The sequence below is a fragment of the Zootoca vivipara genome, chromosome 10, assembly GCF_963506605.1.
Source record: "Zootoca vivipara chromosome 10, rZooViv1.1, whole genome shotgun sequence".
Classification (NCBI taxonomy): domain Eukaryota; kingdom Metazoa; phylum Chordata; class Lepidosauria; order Squamata; family Lacertidae; genus Zootoca; species Zootoca vivipara.
Window position 1 is genome coordinate 47440097 of NC_083285.1, and position 20337 is coordinate 47460433.

General features: G+C 43.2%; 2 protein-coding genes across 2 annotated transcripts in view; one reads left to right on the forward strand and one right to left on the reverse strand.

Moving 5' to 3' along the window:
- Positions 1-3416, forward strand: part of SYN3 (synapsin III) — a 180193-nt gene extending 176777 nt beyond the window's left edge. Inside the window, exon 13 of the mRNA XM_035128441.2 lies at positions 2198-3416. Within this exon, the coding sequence (XP_034984332.2) occupies positions 2198-2330 (133 nt within the window). The 3' untranslated portion in view covers positions 2331-3416. The remainder of the gene's footprint in view (positions 1-2197) is intronic.
- A 111-nt stretch (positions 3417-3527) lies between these two features.
- On the reverse strand, positions 3528-20118 carry FBXO7 (F-box protein 7). The gene is made up of 9 exons (XM_035128442.2): positions 19856-20118; positions 16807-17110; positions 15889-16116; positions 14406-14547; positions 13473-13556; positions 10029-10121; positions 7739-7915; positions 7388-7425; positions 3528-6977 (listed from the first exon to the last, which is right to left on the reverse strand). The coding sequence occupies exons 1-9, from the start codon at positions 19975-19977 to the stop codon at positions 6615-6617; spliced, it is 1551 nt and encodes a 516-aa protein (XP_034984333.1). The 5' UTR covers positions 19978-20118; the 3' UTR covers positions 3528-6614.
- Positions 20119-20337: the final 219 nt, after the last annotated feature.

Consider the following 20337-nt stretch of genomic DNA (forward strand, 5'->3'; position numbering starts at 1 on the left):
ACTGATTGGTTCAAAATTGGGAAAGGAGTACGAAAAGGCTGTATATTGTCTCCCTGCTTATTTAACTTATATGCAGAATCCATCATGTGAAAGGCTGGACTGGATGAATCCCAAACTGGAATTAAGATTGCTGGAAGAAATATCAACAACCTCAGATATGCTGATGACACAACCTTGATGGCAGAAAGTGAGGAGGAACTAAAGAACCCTTCAATGAGGGTGAAAGAGGAGAGCGCAAAATATGGTCTGAAGCTTAACATAAAAAAAACTAAGATCATGGCCACTGGTCCCATCACCTCCTGGCAAATAGAAGGGGAAGAAATGGAGGCAATGAGAGATTTTACTTTCTTGGGTTCCATGATCAATGCAGATGGTGACAGCAGCCACAAAATTAAGAAACGCCTGCTTCTTGGAAGAAAAGCAATGACAAACCTAGATAGCATCTTAAAAAGCAGAGACATCACCTTGCTGACAAAGGTCCGTATAGTTAAAGCTATGGTTTTCCCAGTAGTGATGTATGGAAGTGAGAGCTGGACCATAAAGAAGGCTGATTGCCGAAGAATTGATGCTTTTGAATTATGGTGCTGGAGGAGACTCTTGAGAGTCCCATGGACTGCAAGAAGATCAAACCTATCCATTCTGAAGGAAATCAGCCCTGAGTGCTCACTGGAAGGACAGATCATGAAGCTGAGGCTCCAATACTTCGGCCACCTCATGAGAAGACTCCCTGGAAAAGACCCTGATGTTGGGAAAGATGGAGGGCACAAGGAGAAGGGGACTACAGAGGACGAGGTGGTTGGACAGTGTTCTCGAAGCTACCAACATGAGTCTAACCAAACTGTGGGAGGCAGTGGAAGACAGGAGTGCCTGGCATGCTCTGGACCATGGGGTCATGAAGAGTCGAACACGACTAAACAACAACAATTATTCACAAGGCTGTGGCTGCTCCATATGACAGAAATGTGATTCTGTACTTTGCATAAATCACACAGCTGCTTTCAGGAGCCCTTCCTCCACTTCCATGTACAGTGTGTGTACACTGCAGAAAGAGGGAGATAGCAGGTGGCAGCTTCTTAGTCACTGTACATCTGACCACCTGTGGCAGGAGTGGACTCATTTTTGGGCACAGGCAGACCAAGACGCACAAGGATTGTTGCAAGGGATACGAGAAGCTCAGTGGTGTACCTAATGGCACAGCGCTAAGGAAGAGGAACCCAATCTTCACCACCACTCTGTAGGGATAGTTCAAATTTAAAGGCAAACTGAAACTTTCCAAAACACAGACACACCTCAAAATTTGCACTTCTCCAAATTGCAGAGCAAGCAGCCTGGGCAAGGCAGGAGCAGAGTTGCAGGGTGGGAAGTGTAGCCATTGTTACCCAACTAACCCGGAGCAGGTTGCTTGGTCGAGGGGGATACTGGGAGGGGCTCGTGGCTGCTGCAGCTGCTTCTCACAGTGCCATGGCTCAGGGGATCCAGGCTGCTGCTGCAGCTCCTACTGCCTGCTGGGGGGAGGGGGGAGGGGAGGGCAGAGGGGGAAAGGAAAGGAGAGGAAGTCAACCCACTCGCCATTGAGGAACATGCAGGATTTTGCCCAGGGAAATGGCACCACTCACACTGCCTGTCTGCCTGTTTGCTCACTTGCACTTCTGAGCTGCTCTCTGGACAAGCAGGAGGGAAGGGTGTAGGCTGGTGCTGCCCATGGCTCCCCAGGGAGCCACTGCTCCCTGGTTGAAAAACGCTGTTCTAGGGCAAAGTGGGCATAAAAATGCACGCATTTGTGAAAATAGCCTACAATCATGCCTATTAGGGAACATTGCTTGCAAAAATGCAAACTGCATACAAATGTGCTTGTTTTCTTGAGGATTTTAATAATAATCTCACCTTGCTGCAGAAATGTGTAGAACTGTATGTAAAGATTGGGAAAATGAGAAACTGAGAGCAAATATTGACAGGTGAAGTTCCTGCCCTTTGCACACACTGCCCATGTCTATTACAAGATTGGATGATTTAGTGTAGCACACAGGAGTAGCAGGCAATGGTAGCTTCTGCTGTTATTTTCAGTGGCAGAAAGGCAAGGGTTGAAACTGAAGCCTGCTGGAGCCTCCATAGCTGCCAAAATGTCTAGCTTGCCCTTGTGAGAAAACTGGCCATATCTTCATTCTTCTCTTCAACCCCACCCCCCTCTCTCTTTCAGCAAGTCACAGTCCCTGACAAACACTTTCAGCCTCTCAGAATCCTCACAGCGGGGAGTAGCCAATGAAGATGAGGCAAAAGCTGAAACCATCCGCAACCTGAGGAAGTCGTTTGCTAGCCTGTTTTCCGATTAATCCCTGTGCATAAAATGAGAGCAATTGCTGGGGGGGGGGGGGGGTTACTTTTGCAGATTCGTTTTTTTCTGTGTTTACCTTGAACTTCCCCAGGAGCGTCTAGAGTAGTTTCTTGTAAAACCTATTCTCATGCACAGCAAAAAGAGGGCGGGGTCTTGTGCACCCACCCATGCTCCAGGCCCCCCCTACTTGCATCCATCCCCTAGAACAGGGGTCAGCAAACTTTTTCAGCAGGGGGCCGGTCCACTGTCCCTCAGACCTTGTGGGGGGCCGGACTATATTTTGGAAAAAAATATGAACAAATTCCTATGCCCCACAAATAACCCAGAGATGCATTTTAAATAAAAGGACCACATTCTACTCATGTATAAACACCAGGCAGGCCCCACAAATAAACCAGATATGCATTTTAAATAAAAGGACACATTCTACTCATGTAAAAACATGCTTATTTCTGGACCGTCCACGGGCCGGATTTAGAAGGTGATTGGGCCGCATCCGGCCCCCGGGCCTTAGTTTGGGGTCCCCTGCCCTAGAACATCAGAACAAAGGCCTGCTATGCACATTCTTTACTCCCTACCTCAGGTTTGAGGAGTAAAGGGTACATATCTTGCAGTACATGTGAAGTTCTTCAAACTTCTAAAACTGCTATTTAGGCCAGGGATGAGGAACATTTTTTTCCCCATCAAGAGCCACATTCCATTGGAGGCAGTTTTAATAATGGCACTGTTGTCCTTTTCTCTGCCACACTTTTTGCTGATTCCTCCCCCTACTCCCACCCCTTAGCATCCACATTTAGGCCAAGGTCTGAACATGAACCTTCAGCCACAGGTTTCCCAGCAGACATATGGATGGACAAGAGCCTGTGGCAGATGGGGTGAACTGCTACTGTTCATTCACCTTACGAATGGCACTGTGTGCAAACAAGTTCAGATTCTGCAAACAGAATCCCTTGAAGCTGTCTTTCTGGGTGTCCTTTTCACAGCACCTTAAGCATCAGTATTTTAGTTTAATCAGTTTGAAGGATCACAGCACTGATACATATTTTTTTTTAAAAAAAGAACCTCTGCTATGCAACAGGCTTTCCTACATAAACCCCAATGGAACAAGAACCACTGGTCCACACCCAAAAGAGATAACTTTTCAGTGTATCATTTTTATATATTATTGCGAAGCAAACTTCTTTTGACACAGAAGTGACATCTTCTTGGTTGGCAGATTTAAAAAAAATAAAAACCTTACAGAATTGTTAACCATGTCCCAAACACATTAATAAAAAGAAGCAGAGCAATTTTCAGGGACCTGCTAAAGTGTTTGACAGCTGTCAAACCTTTGGATGGGAGATCCAACACATCCGGGGACATAGCATATTAGCATTGCAAGCTTCTCAGATTGGAGCTAGAACAGACAGCTTCTTTGGACGGATCCCAGGGAATGAGTTAAAATACCTAAATGCAATTTCATGTTAGTGCACCAACCACAGGTGGAAAAAATATGCAAGTCTTTGCTTGCTTACAACTGTAATTTAAAGTGCATTTCCAGTTCACTACAATATAAAACAGTCTTAATTTATTTTAAGATACTTTGGAATTGGATACAATTGGAAATCTTTGATGAGGCTATCACAAAGTACATCACTTCCCATTTCAGCACTCTAAATTAGATTGAAGTTGCATGAAGTCACACCACACATGCAGCTCACTAATCCTAACGTGTGGCTCACTCACTTTTAAAACAAGCTGAATATGCAATTCTCCTGCAAACCATTACTAATAGCCAAGCCCACAGGTCTCAGTTCTGGTGCTACTTTTCATGCACTCTGCAAAGTCTGCCATATGGTACATCACATTACATTGGGGAAACACTAAACAAAGCAACAGCCATCACAAGCATTTTAATTTTAGCAGCAATCTGGATTGCATTGAGGCTTTGAAGAATAATTCAGCACTTGGAAATATGAATGGCTAGGATCCAGAAACTTGCTGTTTATAAAGGAAGGTTTTGTGTTGTCTGGTCAGGCACAGCACTAGCCTATGTTATGCTGGGCTCAATGCTCATAATGGCCTGATCTCAAAGGCTTTATTTTCTTCAAAACATCTTTCCAACAAAGCCATGTCTAACTCCAACTTTGCAATGTCACAGAGGGCAGCAATATAACTCTGACTATTCTATCCCTTGACTGAGCTTCTTAGACCTTTTGACCTCAAAAATTTTATGAATACAGAAGCCGAAATCAGAACAGTCGTGTCCTCTGGAGATTGCTAGTGCGGGGTGTTCCCTGCACGGGAGTGTTGAGATCCATTTCAAGCAAGTTACTGTATTTTAACCTACCTCAAAACGATACAATAATTCACATATTATTCAGTGCAGAAAGGGCTGCTATAGAAATTATAAATTACCCCTCCCACCAACAGGCCACCTTATCAAAAGGGGGGGGGGGGAGGCAAACTACACCAATGGAATGGTATTGCTAAAGAGAAAGCCCTTCAATTTTATCTACGCCCAGTGTATGGAGCAACAGATAGGCCTGGTGGAAGCCTGCCACTATACCAGAAGACTCTTAGAAGTGTATCTAGAAGGCACTTGTTGTTTGGTAGCACATCAGAACTCTACTGCTATATTAAAGCACTAGTTTGGGCATGTTCTCAACTGAAAACATTGTAAGTTGCTTATGGCACTTTACCCCATTATATGCTAACATTAAGTATAAATCTGTGCTCACAAGTTACAATCCAGTAGCGCACTGACTCAACACTTTGATGGTGTTTCCTGCTTGGCAGGGGGTTGGACTGGATGGCCCTTGTGGTCTCTTCCAACTCTATGATTCTAACAAAGCTTCACAAGAACTAAGTATCTAACCTTTAACACAGCATGCTTAGAAATACTGTGACATCCCTAAAGCTTATTTGGTCAATTGCTAGAGCAAGCTTAGTGAAGTGAAAAGCAATACTGTACAACTAAACTAGAAACCTCATTCTTAACAGAGTACACATTCTATACACACCCAGAAACCATACCATTCGGGGATGTGTATCTAAAGCTGCAATCAGTCAAAAACCTATGCTTTCTTTCTCTCTCACAGCATTATGTGAAGCCTTATTTTAACCCAATCAAACAAAAACTTGGGACTTTAAAGTAAATTGGCATATTAATCAGTGCATCTGAATCAGCTGAAAACATTGGTTTTTCTTAATCTAATCACCTGTAATTAATTTCCCCTTACCAGCCAATCCTTTTTTCTAGCCATACGCCGCCTTTACTCTTGGGATTCTTTGAACACAAATCAGGTTGACTGGCTCTATGGATAGTTACATCTTTTACGTCCTGTCAGTTGTGTATGCAAACATATAAAACAAGCCACAACTAAGTATTTTTGCAAATATCCCTTTGCTTACAATTAGTGAAAATAAGTCTTGGGCTCATTCACCTCTAGTACAAGCCACACAGTGCTCACCATATTTGATTGTACAGAGTCAGTTCTGTCATTTTATAATGCCCTTAAAAGTTCTTTCTTGGTAGAAGAATCATTCAACACACGAAGGCAGTGTCTTTTTGTCAGTTTTTGGCATTCTTTCTTACTCATGGTTAGTTTCTAGGTTGCATTGTAGCATGTTATATTCAACTGTCTGTAGTTGAAACTGTTCAATGTTTTATTCTTTCAAGTGTATACAAAAAACATTTTTACCTTGTATTGTTTGTGCATTGAAGTTCTGAACACCAAGTTTGCTTTTCAAGTAATAAAAAAGAGAAAAAGACTTAGCAACAGGTGGTGTCTGAAGGCGAATAAAATCAGATACATTTTGGGGGCCATGGGCTTTCCATATGTCAGATGTTGCATAAAACAGGAAGTTCTCTCATGGAAGAGAAATCTAATCAGGCCAGCTATTTGGGGGAAATCTCCACCACATCGATTTAACAGACCTATTTAAAGAAAAAGACAGTCCAGACCAACATAATGCTTTGTGTTTAAAGTGCTCTTTATCTGATGTAGCTAAGGCCAACCACCTTTTGCTTTCTAAGAAGCAGTTTGCAGATGGTAACAAAAAGAATTAGTTTTCCACAAAGTTCTTTCAGAAAAGTCCCTCCAGTTCCAAGGGAGGCAGCACTGGTCATTTGCATGGCGTTGAGCCCAAACCCCCAGAATCAAGATCTCATAGTACATATGCACTGCCATAATTAAAAACAACGACAACCAGACATCTGAACCCTGTAGCTGAAATATCCTACAGTGCGAAAGCAAACCCATGAGCAGGTATGTTTAAAGCCCTAAAAGCCAAGCTGCAGTCACATGAATCCACGGCGGTTATCAATCGGACGGGCCCGACTGCCTCTTCCTGGGAGTGTGGGGTAAGGATCTGGAAGTGAATCAAGGTGTTGCCTGAAAGTAAGGAATGGATCTAAGGGAGAAAGCTGAGGAAGCTCCATAGGGCCAGAAAAGAGGGAGTGGATCGGGTCTACAATATATGGAGCTGATGGCCTTTCATCATATTCACCACCAATGATCATTGGGGGATAAAGAGGATTGGGAAGGAAAGGATTGGGATATATCGAGTTAGGATGAAGTGGCACAGGAAGGAGAGGGGGTAGATACATCATGTGTCGCCACCTCAGGGCTTCCTTCCTCTGCTTCCATTTTTTCTTGTAGAGCTGTGGGAAAAAACACAAATGAAAAGCCTTAACCTAACTGTAGTGATAAATACAATATGCATTTAAGTCCAAACATTATTCAAAGTATCACACTCCCCAACACAACTGCCCCCAAATCAAAGGATGTTCTGAACAACTTCCAAGTTTAGAGGAAGATGTCCAACTAGGGTGGCCTCCCTTTCTTTTCTTTAAATAAAATTCCCCCACCCCCACCCAAAAAAAGGAGACCAGAGATTGTAGGCCTCAGATTCCACAGATTATTATACAGGTTGGCATCAACTGAGTATTCAAACACAAGTTTGTATGCTGTACTGATTGCACTTTTATTTAGCTTAGAAGCTAAAGCTTATGCCTATTCTTAAAAACATGTACTGCATTAGATTTTTTTTTAAAGCAAGACAGTCACTCACTTCCTTCCAGTCTGTATCTCGGGGGCTGGTAACAGGATCTAAGCAGAAATCACAAACTAGAAATCAGTTTCTAATACAACAATCCCATAAGACATTTCTGTACCGGAGAAAACATACTCCAGTTAATTCAGGAAGTTGGTATTGTGTTTTATTTTTATTTTATTGTTTTATTTTTTAAAAAAACCTTCCAGCAGATACAATACCACAAGTCTCTCTGGTGGCTGCACCCTTTTATCCAGTAACTATTCCTTGATTATTTGCGAGCTGCTCTTCACTTAATACAACTAGGCTTGGGATCAAGCCTGCCATTTCACCTCTAAGTATTGTAAGAGGAAGTGAGTAAGAATTCACCTCTAAAATCCCGCAGGTACACAAATCTCCACAGTAGTTGATCATTTGAAGCAGCATAGAGGTCATGGCAAACAGCAGACAAAGATAAAAGTGAGCGGAAATCCAGGAGTCGGAGAATCCTTAGTTTCAGTTCCAGTGGAAGGACCACCAAGCCAAACACATCTGGGAGGTTCAGAGCTAATTAAGAAAGAATTGAGGTGGAGAAAATGGCATCATCCACAGTGCTGCTGTAATAAAATATAGTTTATTATAATATGGTTTATACAATCGCAAACTGCTGTCAGATACAAGGCTTGCTGTTAAAATGCAGCTTGATAGATAATGGCTTTCAGAGCAAAAACCTCAAAATGAAAATAATTTTTTATCAAGGTAATGAACAAGAATACAGTACTATGCCCTCTTTTATGACTTAGTAATGGCCTACAAAATGGTTGACAGGCCTCATTTTTTTAAATGACAGCAGTGCTTGAGAGACAATAAAGCCACCACTGAGTACAAGCCAGCACAGTAAAGCACCACCAGTTCAAAATTAAATATAAGCAGTGTAATATATTCAGCCTACATCTAATGCCCATCCTTTAGGCTCTGTCACTAATGTGTCTGGTGAAGCGCCAGTAAAATACATGATTTTGCATGGGGAGGATCTCAGGTTCAATATCATCAGTAAAAGATCCTTAACAGAAATACTAGGAAATACTAGGAAACCCATCTCTCCAAGACCCTGTCAGGATGGTTACAACTGGAAAAGGCAGACCAACAGTCTGATTTATTATTAGTAGCGTTCAGTTGGTCCTCTATGGGGGGTTTCCAGTGGTCAACTGTACATGTTCAATGCTACTAGTGGCTAGAATTCAAAACACAGAGGTCAGGAATTTGTCCAAGTGACTTACAGGACCTACCACTACAAGTGACACCTAAATTTCTAAGGCAAAGACTGATGTTCCAAAGGGAGTGAAGGATCACAGGGCAAGCTATGTGTTGTTTCAGTATCAGGTCCAGCTATCAGCCTGGCCAAGCAACTTCACTAAGGCATCTCACACACATACACTCAGAAAATAGGTGTGTCGGGGGGGCACTTAAGAAAAATAACTCTACCTCTCAGCTATTCCCATTGTAATCATTAAAGAGACTAAGCTTCTCTGGGAAAAATTGGCAGCATGAATGGTTGTCCGCAAATGGGACAAACCAGGTGAGACATTTGGCCTGAAGTTTGGCACTGCATGTGAAACCAGGTTGCCAACCTGACAGTAAGGGGTGCTGAGCCAGACTGGGGCAAGTGAATGGGAGGGAAGCTTTACACTCTGCCGCAATTGGAAATTAAATTGTGGGAATAGCAGGTGTGGCTGGGGCAGGGGTTCTACCAGGACTATGGCAGAAGCAAAAGGCTAGAGTCCATCTCTTCTCTTCATGCTCCTACATACACACATACTCACTGGCCACCATTTGGGGGATTTTTTTGTAATTAAATCGCCTATGCAACACCAAACATCACATCTATTTTGGTCCTAACAACCAAACTCCTCTATGGCCTCAGAAATGTACACACTGGACAAGTGCCACATCCAAGGTCTGGGAACCTAAATCTGAGGCAACTACAATATGACATTAGCTCTGCTCAATATGCTGCATTCTATAGTTTTTCATCAGTCCAGGGATGGTGGGGGGAGAGAACCCATACAGATCAAAGCCAGCCTTTTATTGCTTTCTATATTCTCAAGCCACAGAGGAAACAGACTCTCCAGCTGGCTCAACAGAAGAGGTCTTTGCCCCTTAAATGAAACATGAATCTCTTTTAGACTTCAAAAGGCAATTTCAGATTTTTATCTATTTTAGTAACATTTCCCAAATTAGCAATTGGCACTTATTCAGTTTTGTAGGTCATTCGCTGCAACCATGACTATACTTGAGGGGAAGAAATACAGTATATTGATTTATGAATACTGGAAAGCAATCCAGCACTGATTAGAGGGTGGGGTAAATCCTAAGGAGGAGCATCAGACCTTAGAAGCCAAGGATTCACACACTCACATGCCCATGAACACAGATACAAGCCTACAGAGTCTGTAGGCAAAGACAGTTTCGCATACCAGAAGTATGCAATGCATCTCAGTGGTGAGTTCAAAGCTAGTGGGCCTATGCACTTAATAACCAAAAGCAACATGGAAACTAATGGAGAAGTTGGAGAAAGAGAATTGGCACTGCACTCTTAATATATTTTTTTAGCCACTGTGTGACAAAGCACTATTTTCACAAAGGATCCACTATATGCTTCCTTCAGTGCTTTTCTTACCTTGCCGGGTAAAAGCCAGAAGAGGGTACACCAGCCGATCTTTAAAGAGACGTGATAGCTTCTGAAGATCCTTATATATTCCTGCAACATTCGCTTTTTTTAAAAAAAAGATTGGACATCATAAGTTTGCAAATTCCTACTCACCCTATTTTCTACAGCAAATGTCACCTTTAAACAATTAAGCAGAAAAAGAGCTGATCTTATTCCAAATGTGATGTACCACAACAATTACCGTCTTTTTCTGCGTTTAAGACTAGGTTTATTTCTTTAAAAATATGTTTAGAATTGGGGGTTGTCTTATACACAGATAAAATCTCCCCCCATTTTCTTAATTTGGGGTCCACAAAAACAGGGGGGTGTCTTATACATGGAAAAATATGGTATGTTTCTCTGAAATAGTAAAGTTTTGTGTAGGCCAGTACTTTATGGAATTGTGTAGGCCAGTCTTTATGGAATTATTCGCAAGGTTGAATGATGTGAAAAGGATCTAGGAGTCTTGGTAGACCACAAACTTAACATGAGTCTGCAGTGTGATGCAGCAGCTAAAAAAGCCAATGCAATTCTGGGCTGCATCAATAGGAGTATAACATCTAGATCTAGGGAAGTAATAGTACCACTGTATTCTGCTCTGGTCAGACCTCACCTGGAGTACTGTGTCCAGTTCTGGGCACCACAGTTCAAGAAGGAAACTGACAAGCTGGAACGTGTCCAGAAGAGGGCAACCAAAATGGTCAAAGGCCTGGAAACGATGCCTTATGAGGAACGGCTTAGGGAGCTGGGTATGTTTAGCCTGGAGAAGAAAAGGTTAAGGGGTGATATGATAGCCATGTTCAAATATATAAAAGGATGTCATATGGAGGAGGGAGAAAGATTGTTTTCTGCTGCTCCAGAGAAGCGGACACGGAGCAATGGATTCAAACTTCAAGAAAGAAGATTCCACCTAAACATTAGGAAGAACTTCCTGACAGTAAGAGCTGTTCGGCAGTGGAATTTGCTACCAAGGAGTGTGGTGGAGTCTCCTTCTTTGGAGTTCTTTAAGCAGAGGCTTGACAGGCATATGTCAAAAATGCTTTGATGGTGTTTCCTGCTTGGCAGGGGGTTGGACTGGATGGCCCTTGTGGTCTCTTCCAACTCTATGATTCTATGATTCTATGATTATAGAGCAAGGGTAGCTAACATCGTACACTTCATATGTTTCTGGACTACAGTTCCCATCACTCCTGACCACTGGCCATGCTGGCTGGGGGTGGTGGGGGTTAGCATTCCACATATATTGTTGGCTAACGTGAGCTACCCCTGCAGTAGCGCATCTAGGTGAAGAGAGTCTGCTTTGACTACAAATTCAGGACCCTGCCATTGGAGGGGAGGGGAGGGTAGATTATATGGAGCTGTATGCAATGAAGGTGTCCCATCAGTGCAATTACTTCTGCTTGCACAACAGGATTCCTCTCTCTATCTTTATGTGGCCTCTGTTCCTCCCAAATCTGTTCCAGAGGGTTGGGGGAACTCCCAGAACAAATCCAGGAGTGCAGAGGCATGCAGGAAGAAGCAGCTCTGATCCACAGACAGAAGCCCTTGTGCTAATAGGATGACGTCACTGGCTATAGCCCATTACAGCAGTTCTTAAAATAATAAACACTGAGGGAGTCTTTTAAGTATTTTAAGACAAGAGCTAGTTATATGAAGCCCTATTACCTATGTGAAAACGCTGCTACGTTCTGCCATACAGTTTCAATGCTGCAACACCCTCTGCTGGCCAAATGCATGTCATTACACAAGACTAAACCAAGCTAGCAGGCTGACTTGAAGACTTCTAGATTGACACCAGTTACCGTATTTTTCGCTCCATAGAACGCACCTAGTTTTTAGAGGAGGAAAACAAGAAGAAAAATATTTTGCTTTCTTGAATTGTTCTAGGCATAGCCGCCAACTCCTAGAGGCCTAGGTGCCTTTGCCCCCCGCCCCCATTAAATATTTGAGGAAGCTTCTTTTGCAAAGGGGGAAAGCTCCACTTTTTTGAGGATCAGCTCAAAGTTGTGCAGCTTTTTTTGCAAATGGGGAAAGCCCGGGGGGGGGGGTCATCTCAGAGTTGTGCATCTTTTTTGCAAAGGGGTAAAGCTCCATTTTTAGGATCAGCTCAAAGTTGCTGAGTTTCCTTGCAAAGGGGAAAAATCCTGTTTTTATGGGGTTCGACTCACAATTTTGCAGCTTCTCTAGGAAAGGGACCCATTTCTACAGTTTCCAGACAGATACTCTAATCAGCCAGTCACATGTCTCCCTCTGCAGACAACAATTGAGGCCTAGGCAAGGGGCCGAGAGGGGCCAGGAAGGGAGCTAACTGTCTTATCTCCCTCCCTGATCTCTTGCAATCAGCTGCTGAGTGGGCTACTTTCAATGCTCATTCCCTCTTGTTAGCCTTTAGCTCTTTCTTAAAAACAAAAAAAAGCACGATCTGCCTTTAGCCCCTGGGCAATTCGGCTCCAGGGACCACACATTCGCTTTGTAAGACACACAGACATTTCCTCTTAATTTTTAGGAGGAAAAAAGTGTGTCTTATGGAATGAAAAATACGGTATGTTCAGAGTTCAGCCATCCAGAAATGGTAGCAGAGGGTGGGACGGGAGAGGAAGATCAGCACTGCGGCACCCACTCCAGCCCTAACCTCCACCTTTTCACAGACTACGTCTCTACATAGCGACAAGTACAAGATTTCCCATTTGTGTCCTGGATAGATGGAAAGATACAGAGTGTATATACAGACGCCTATGTGTATTTGCATGATCTATCTGCAGACTCACGGATGTCAGGAGCAAGGCCTGTAAAGTGGTGTTTACACATACACCTACCCACCATTTCAGCATCAATGAACACTTAAACAGCACTACTGTGTTTCATCTTTAAATTCCTCATATTTATAATGTTACCGGTTTTTTGGGGGGGGGGTCCCATTGCCCTACACTAAAATATTTGAGGAATATGAAAGACATCTTGCCATTTCTCGACTAACTTGATAATTATAGTGGATGGCATCATTAATAAAGGATTATATTCCACTGCATGCTCAGAAAGGTTTTGTGGCAAGCAGTTGCCAGTTCCCCCTCCCTGCTTGCAACACACAAGGAATCTTTTCTGCACAACTGGCAGCCAATTGTCCTTTCCTTTGTGGTATCATCTTTCAGGGACCTCAAAATCTGCCTGGAGCCCACAAGGTCTTCTGGAATCTCAAACACAGTTTCAGCAAACTGTGAAAAGACAACACAGTTACACAACTTGGAAGACACCTGCTGCCCTGCTTCGGCAGGCATTCCCCACTCATCTGTCAAATTTGCCCAAGCCCATTAATGCTACATTTCACAGTAGCCCTTCACTGAAGACCAAGACTGACCACCTGAAAGTCAGGAGCACATTAAATTATGTACTGAAAAGTTATATATAAAAAAGTACCCGAGTTCTCAAAACAAATGAATGATGTTGGCAGAAGCTGCAGCCTCTTCACACTTTTGATGTCATCAGCAATCTTTAACATTACTGCAAGAGACAAAGAAGACAACGAGAAAACATAATTGGGGGGGGGGATCATCCTCAAAATAAGAATGCAACATTTAGTTGCCAAAGAAAGCCTCATTCTGAATCCAATCTTTGCTCTATCTGCTTGTGTTAAAGGTCCACTGGAATTCAATGACATTAAAATTTTACAATTATTGACTGCAAGTCAGGTCCATGAGATGGGAAAATATTAATCTGTTGGTGAATAGTTTGAGATTTTAGAATATGGCATGTATAATCAAGATTACTAAAATGGTAAAAGGAAAGGAAACAGCAAAACGATTTGATTGATTGGGAAGCAGAGGCTCTGTTATGTACTGGAACAAGTGTTGAAGATGTAGCCCAGCTTCATTTTCTGTTGGGTGGATGATTTGATAACTTATTTATGCTTAACTGATTATTTTAGTTTACACCAAACAAATTACTGTAAAAGAGGCACTTGCTAGAAGCACTTAGTGCTAGCAGAAATGGACACAGTCAGCAGCATCTGTACAAAAGTCAGCTTTTCTATTATAGAATTATACTGAATAGTTGCATTACTATACCAATGAGAATTTGCTAGCTCAGAAGTGAGTCCATATCTTAATAAAAATATCCAATTTCCATCCCAGAGGTAAAGTTACACTGAGATTTATTTACGATGTCCTGTATTTCAATACAGGAAAGCACCTTGGTTGTGCTTGATAGCCCACAGGTGCTGATGCCATAGCAGAAAATATTCAGACTCAATGGAAGCTCATTTCAGGCTTCTGCATTGGAAGAAACTTGAGAGGCAAAGAGCGATAGTCACAAGGTAGCTTTCAACCAGAGTATTTTCAAGAACACTCTTACCGTTGACAACAATAAGGTTCCCCAAAGTCACACAAGTAAGTGCAGCAAATCCATTTTCACAGAGGGGGTGGGTATACTGCAGCTTATAAACACCTTTGCTTCTCCAGTTCTCAGGCATTGATGTTGCCTTTGCTTCCGTCCCCTGGAAATGGGCAGGGGGAAAACAGTTACTGTGGCAGTCTCCAGCCTCCTCTCCTCCTGAAAAGTGATATTTCCATAAAACTAGAGAATGACTAGGGACTTTTATTCTGAACGTTTGAATTCTGCAATGTTTGTAGCTGACACTGCAGGGGTCAGGATATCACAGCAGTACAATTTATACTGCCCTGTCTTGTACTGTACAATCCAAGCTGGGCTGGAACAGACAGGACTCAGGTAGGGGACAGACATTCTCATGGCCTGAATTTCCACCAATTCCAATGGTCTTACATAAGTCTAACCGCGTCACATGTTGATTTAGTCTGAAAAAAACCTTTTTTTAGGATTTCTCATGTGACTGTCAAGCAAATATTTGGGGGTGGGGACTTTCAAAGAACATTTTTTAAAATCCAAGACATTGAACTGAATGCAAATTAAAACCACCATACCAAAAACTTCAGTAGGCTCCATCAAATCAAACCCAGTATATTTTGTGTTTAACCTGCTTTACAATTGTGACACTTCACAATTTGGTTTCTTATGTGGGGACTGTACACAGTTTATAATACTTGTTATGATGGTACATGGGCTTGATTTTATAGTTTACTATAAAGATTTATACATCCATGAACTATGTCCAAGACAACTAGCATCAAATACAAAAAATAAGACATTTAAAATAAAATTCAAAGATTCTGCATGTAGGAAGGATATTTTTAACATGATGTTGATAATTTTACATTTTCCAGGGGGTAATATTTTACTTTAAAGAAGTGCTGCCCACTCCAAGCTTTCTAGATGGAAAGGAGCAAAATATGGGGGTGGGGAATAAAAAAAACACTTTTCCAGTTCCAAAAATCTTTGCTTAATGAAGGCAGAGCTCTTAACCAAAAACCCCTTTAGACACGTTCTCTCCACCCACAAACTTATATTCACATGCCCCCTGCCTTAAAACCTGAATTCTAACCTGCAAGTTATCTTCACTAGTATCCAAAAGAAAATCCACAAAAATCTCTTAATATGCAAGCACACAGGGCCCCCAGGGTAGACTTCGAGCTAGCTTCCTGGAAACACAAGTTTGTAAATTTGGAGTCATCCTCATGAATGTGTACTTCCTCACATTACAGACACATCTAATGCAAGTCATGGTTCCTCACACATCAGACACAAACTATGGCTTGAACCTGAGTCGGTGTAATGTGGGGAAAAGAGAATGTGGCCTCTGTTAATCAGGAGATGGGAGAGGAGATGAAGCCACCAGGATCAACTAGCACACTGCAACATTACTATCCTCTCCTCCCCATTGAGTTTCAGAGGAAGCTGGTCTTTCACTTCTTTTGCTTACTTGAGGTATGTAACCCGTCTCCATCATGATAAGGTGTATCAAAACAATCAAGGCATCGTTGGCACTGGTACACTCTGCAGTGTCGTAGAGGGTCTGAAGTGAGTGCGGCACTTGCCCGTCTGTAGCTTCAGAGCAAAGCATTGGCTCTGAAGGGTAGGAACCAACAGCTTCTGGAATGTCAAGGTCACCTGAGACAGTCTCTGAAGCAAACTCCTGGCTGGATTCTGCCTTGAAAGGAGAGCAGCAGAAACAGGGGATTCAAAAAGTAGCCATAATAAGCATGGGAGAAAGTGAAACAACATGATCTAGGTTTCAGACTATCTGCTGTTTGAGATAGTAATGCTGCCGATACAGTTGGGTATTTAGAAAAAGTCTGGCCTTTTTCTGCCTGGCTCGGGAGAGTGGGGCCCTGACTGACTGTGGCTACAAAAGCAAAGGATGCTGAACATACTATTGGGTTGCAGTATTGTTGGGGGGGCATTGCTGGGAGGAGAGTTGTTGCTGTTATTAAGAATAATTTTTTTGTATCTTTATTTTTACATTTTATGATTTATGAGGAAATGGTTCAACTTTGTTGTACACTTTTTGATGTTTTATTTATCGATATTTATTTATTGAGAAGTTTATGACTTCTCTTGTTATGTTTGCAGTTATGTCACATTCTTCATGTTATAAGCCGCCTTGAGCATGGTTTTAACTCTGGAAAGGCAACATACAAATAAAATGATGTATGTATACCCAGTTGTGGGAACTGACCAAGAGAAAATTTAAAAATGGGTGGCTTTCCATAAAACAGGTAGTATCTCTAATGTGGTTTAAGCTGCTACACATTTCTCCTCTATTCTTTTCACACAAGACACAGCACTTATTTTTAAAAAAATTAAAAAGTGAGAGCATCTTTAGTTCCTATGGACTTACCGTACTGTCACTCATTTGGACATCATCTTGGACTTTATGGTCTGCTACGTGCCTGTTGCTTTTTTCACTATCTGGGCTCCTGGGCCAGCTTTGGCATGGATCTGAAGTAGATGGTGATGATTCATGATTCTGTGATGGAAGCACAGATGAGGAAATAGATGCAGGTAATCTGGGTGCAGCATCAGCCTCTTCTAACACCAAACATATCAAGTCTCCGGAAACAACCCCCAACGATGTTAGGGTTTCCTGCTCTCCTGTGAGGGAGTCTTTCTTGTTCAAGGTTATTACAACCTTGGAATCAGAACTGCAAAAAAGAAAGAAACAAACAAACAAACAAACAAAAAATTAACTGTGGTTACTGTAATGGTTACTGTAGCCCATTGCCAACATGCATATGGTCATAAGCATCCCATATGGATGGGACCAGACACGCTGCAGTGAATAGCTTTTTTATGTTAACTACATCAGACAATAATCTAAGCCAGGAATTTGGAAGCTTTTCCAGATAGAGGGTCATATTAGCCCAGTAGAAAGCTATTTAATTTTTATGTTTACATCCCACCTTTGCTCCAAGGAGCTCATGATGACATACAGTTCTCTTCCTCCCCATTTTTTTCATCACAAGTACTGGTACCTTGTGAGGCAGGTTAAGCTGAGAGTAGCCCAAGGTCATGGGGGAGTACATTCCAGACCCACACAGAATCACACACCCTTCTTACACAGATTCACATATGCTAATTATTCCCCATGGAAACAGGGACAAATATTGAGTGTAATTACTAAGAATTAAAGCTGTCACCTTCCATTTTCTTCACTTTTTTATGAAGTTAATTTTTTAGGAAAAAGTTCTCCAACACCTTTGAATTATCCAGACTGTGCAGAAGACAAAAATCACTCCCTAATTCCAGATATGAACGTCACTGTGTGCTGAAACTGCAAGTCTTGCTTTAAGGCTATTCAAAGTCTCTAACATAATGCAAGTGTATCCTGAAAATGGCATGTATGCCACTGTGCAATGTGTGGGTTGCTTTTTGCATGTTTGCAAGGGACACAGATCTACCTCTCTGCTGAGACATATACCCCTCTGTTTTCTTCCTGCAAAGGAATGTGCTTCAATTGAACTGCTCTCCACTGAACACATGATGGGTGGGAAGTGAACCAGAGCCATGGTTTGGGCAATTGTGAACAAGTCATAGTGAGTCTCAGGGTCACACATTCCCCCTCTACATGCAAAAACAGGTGACAGAGAACTTCCACTTTCCTTTTAGAATCAACCACAGTTCATTAGTAATTGCAGCAGGTAAATTATTAGTTCCATAATAACGGAGGAAGGAATCAGCAATGCATGTTTTAATAACACTGCTGTAGCAAATGTAATGGTTCCATCTTCTAATTCAATTTAAACTTTAAATGTATAGCAACCAAGTTCTCTCAAAGCCAGATGCCTGCAGTATTCCACCTCCAGGAGCCACAGCTCTTTCACTTATCATTCACTTGCACACACACAGTAATAAGCAGCGATAGCGTTGTTATTTCTGCTGTAGTCAATAAACGAAACTGTGCTCTTGACTTTCAGTTTCACATGTGCCAATCAACTCTGCAAGGCCTCAATTTTCCACAGTTCAGTTTAGGTAACTCTTCCCTTATCCTAGTACAGTACCCGCAAATTACCGGTAACATTGTATAAATGCAGTAAGATACAACAACAACACTAGTACTAGTACTACTACTACAATCGCAGACCAGCATAAGATACAAACATGTGAATAAAAGAAAGCACATAAGACTCAGAAGAGGAGATGGATAAAAACAAATAGTTAAAAGTGATTACAACTCACATAAGCAGATAAGAAACGAAAGACAAGCGGTTAAAAGTTCTAGAAGGGAGGGAAAGTGAAGCAGCACAGGGGCCTTGCATTATGGGCCTTCAGTTTAGGTCTGATTTGTGATAAAGTAAGAGAAAGCCAATTGAAGAAATAAGTGAATGGATACTCACCCATTATTTTATTCCTGCATGACATTATTTTATTCCGTCATGACAAGTCTGACGGGGTGTACTACAGATACAGATACATACGGGTATATATATACTGTACCGGTACATAGACACACAAACAGCATAGCTGCCAAGTCCGGATCGTAAAGATCCGGGATCGGCAGCGCGCGCATGACCGGAAGTTGCGTGACGCAACTTCTGGTGGCGCTTCGCCCTTCTATGGGCACCAGAAAATGGCGGCGCCAGCGCCGGAAGTCGCTTCCGCGCATGACCGGAAACACGTAAAAGCGACTTCCGACGCCGGCGCCGCCATTTTCTGATGCCCATAGAAGGGCAAACCGCAACCGGAAGTCGCGTCACGCAACTTCCAGTCATGCGCGGAAGCGACTTCCGACGCCGACGCCGGCATTTTCTGGTGCCCATAGAAGGGCAAAGCGGCACCAGAAAAATGGCCGCCGGGAAGAAGCAAACTAAAGGGACAATGCCGGGATTTTTCGCCAAACGGGAGACCGCCGGGAAACGGTAAGAAAAAAGGGGTTTTCCCGGCGGATACGGGATACTTGGCAGCTATGACAAACAGGCATTGTTAGCCTCCATTATTTCCTTTTGACAAATGCATATACAGCCTCCACTCTTTGCCATCGCCATTGTATCACATCGGACAATTTTCTCGTTCTTCTGTAAGCAGCGCAGCGCGCCAGAGGTTTAAAGTAAGATAAATAAAAGGTGGGCTATACAGAAAACTGCCTTATGTACCCCAGGTCAGACGCCTTCACTGGTCCATTTGGTACAATACCGGGCCCCCAGGCGTGTTTCCCAGCCCTGCCAAAAAATGGGGGAACCCAGTACCTTCCCGGCGGCAAAGAAACTGCTCTTCCCCGTTTCTAGCCGCCGTCCTCCTCCTCTGGGCCCAAAGGTGACTTCGATCTAGCCCAGCAACGGCGGCCGTGAAAGCCAAACGGAGCTGCTCCTGCCCGCAAGGCTCCTTGCTCGTGACGCAGCTCGCGCGTCTACTCCCTCACACACACCTCCCGGCCACGGTTCACACGATACCTGTAACCGCAAGAGGGCAAGAACGTCTGGCAGATGTGCGCGCGCAGGTCCCCCAGAGTTGGCTCCTCCCCTGGCAACTCCAGCAGAACCGTTCGCTTCAGCAACCGCACGCGGAGCTTCATAGCGGCGAGCCTTTCCCTGCAGGAGACGAAGCAGGGCCCTCAGCGGCAGCGACGACGGAGGAGGAGGAAGAAGCCACTGCGGGCGCGGGGGCTTCTGGGTGCCGTTGTTGTTGTTGTTCGGGGTTTTGGTTGGTTGAAGCGCCGCCTCCTTCACCCGCCGCCCCGCCTCCGAGACGCCGCGAGGGCCCGCCCCTTCCCGGTCTTGCCAGCCGCGGCAGTCGAACGACCCCAGAAGCCAACGATGCTCCATCGACTACTCGGTTTTCTTCGGAACACCAGTTCGCCCTGCCTCAGTAACAGGGAAAGGGGAAAGTCTGCCTTCCCCCCTCCCCCGCCCCTTCCCGTCGATCGATAACATCT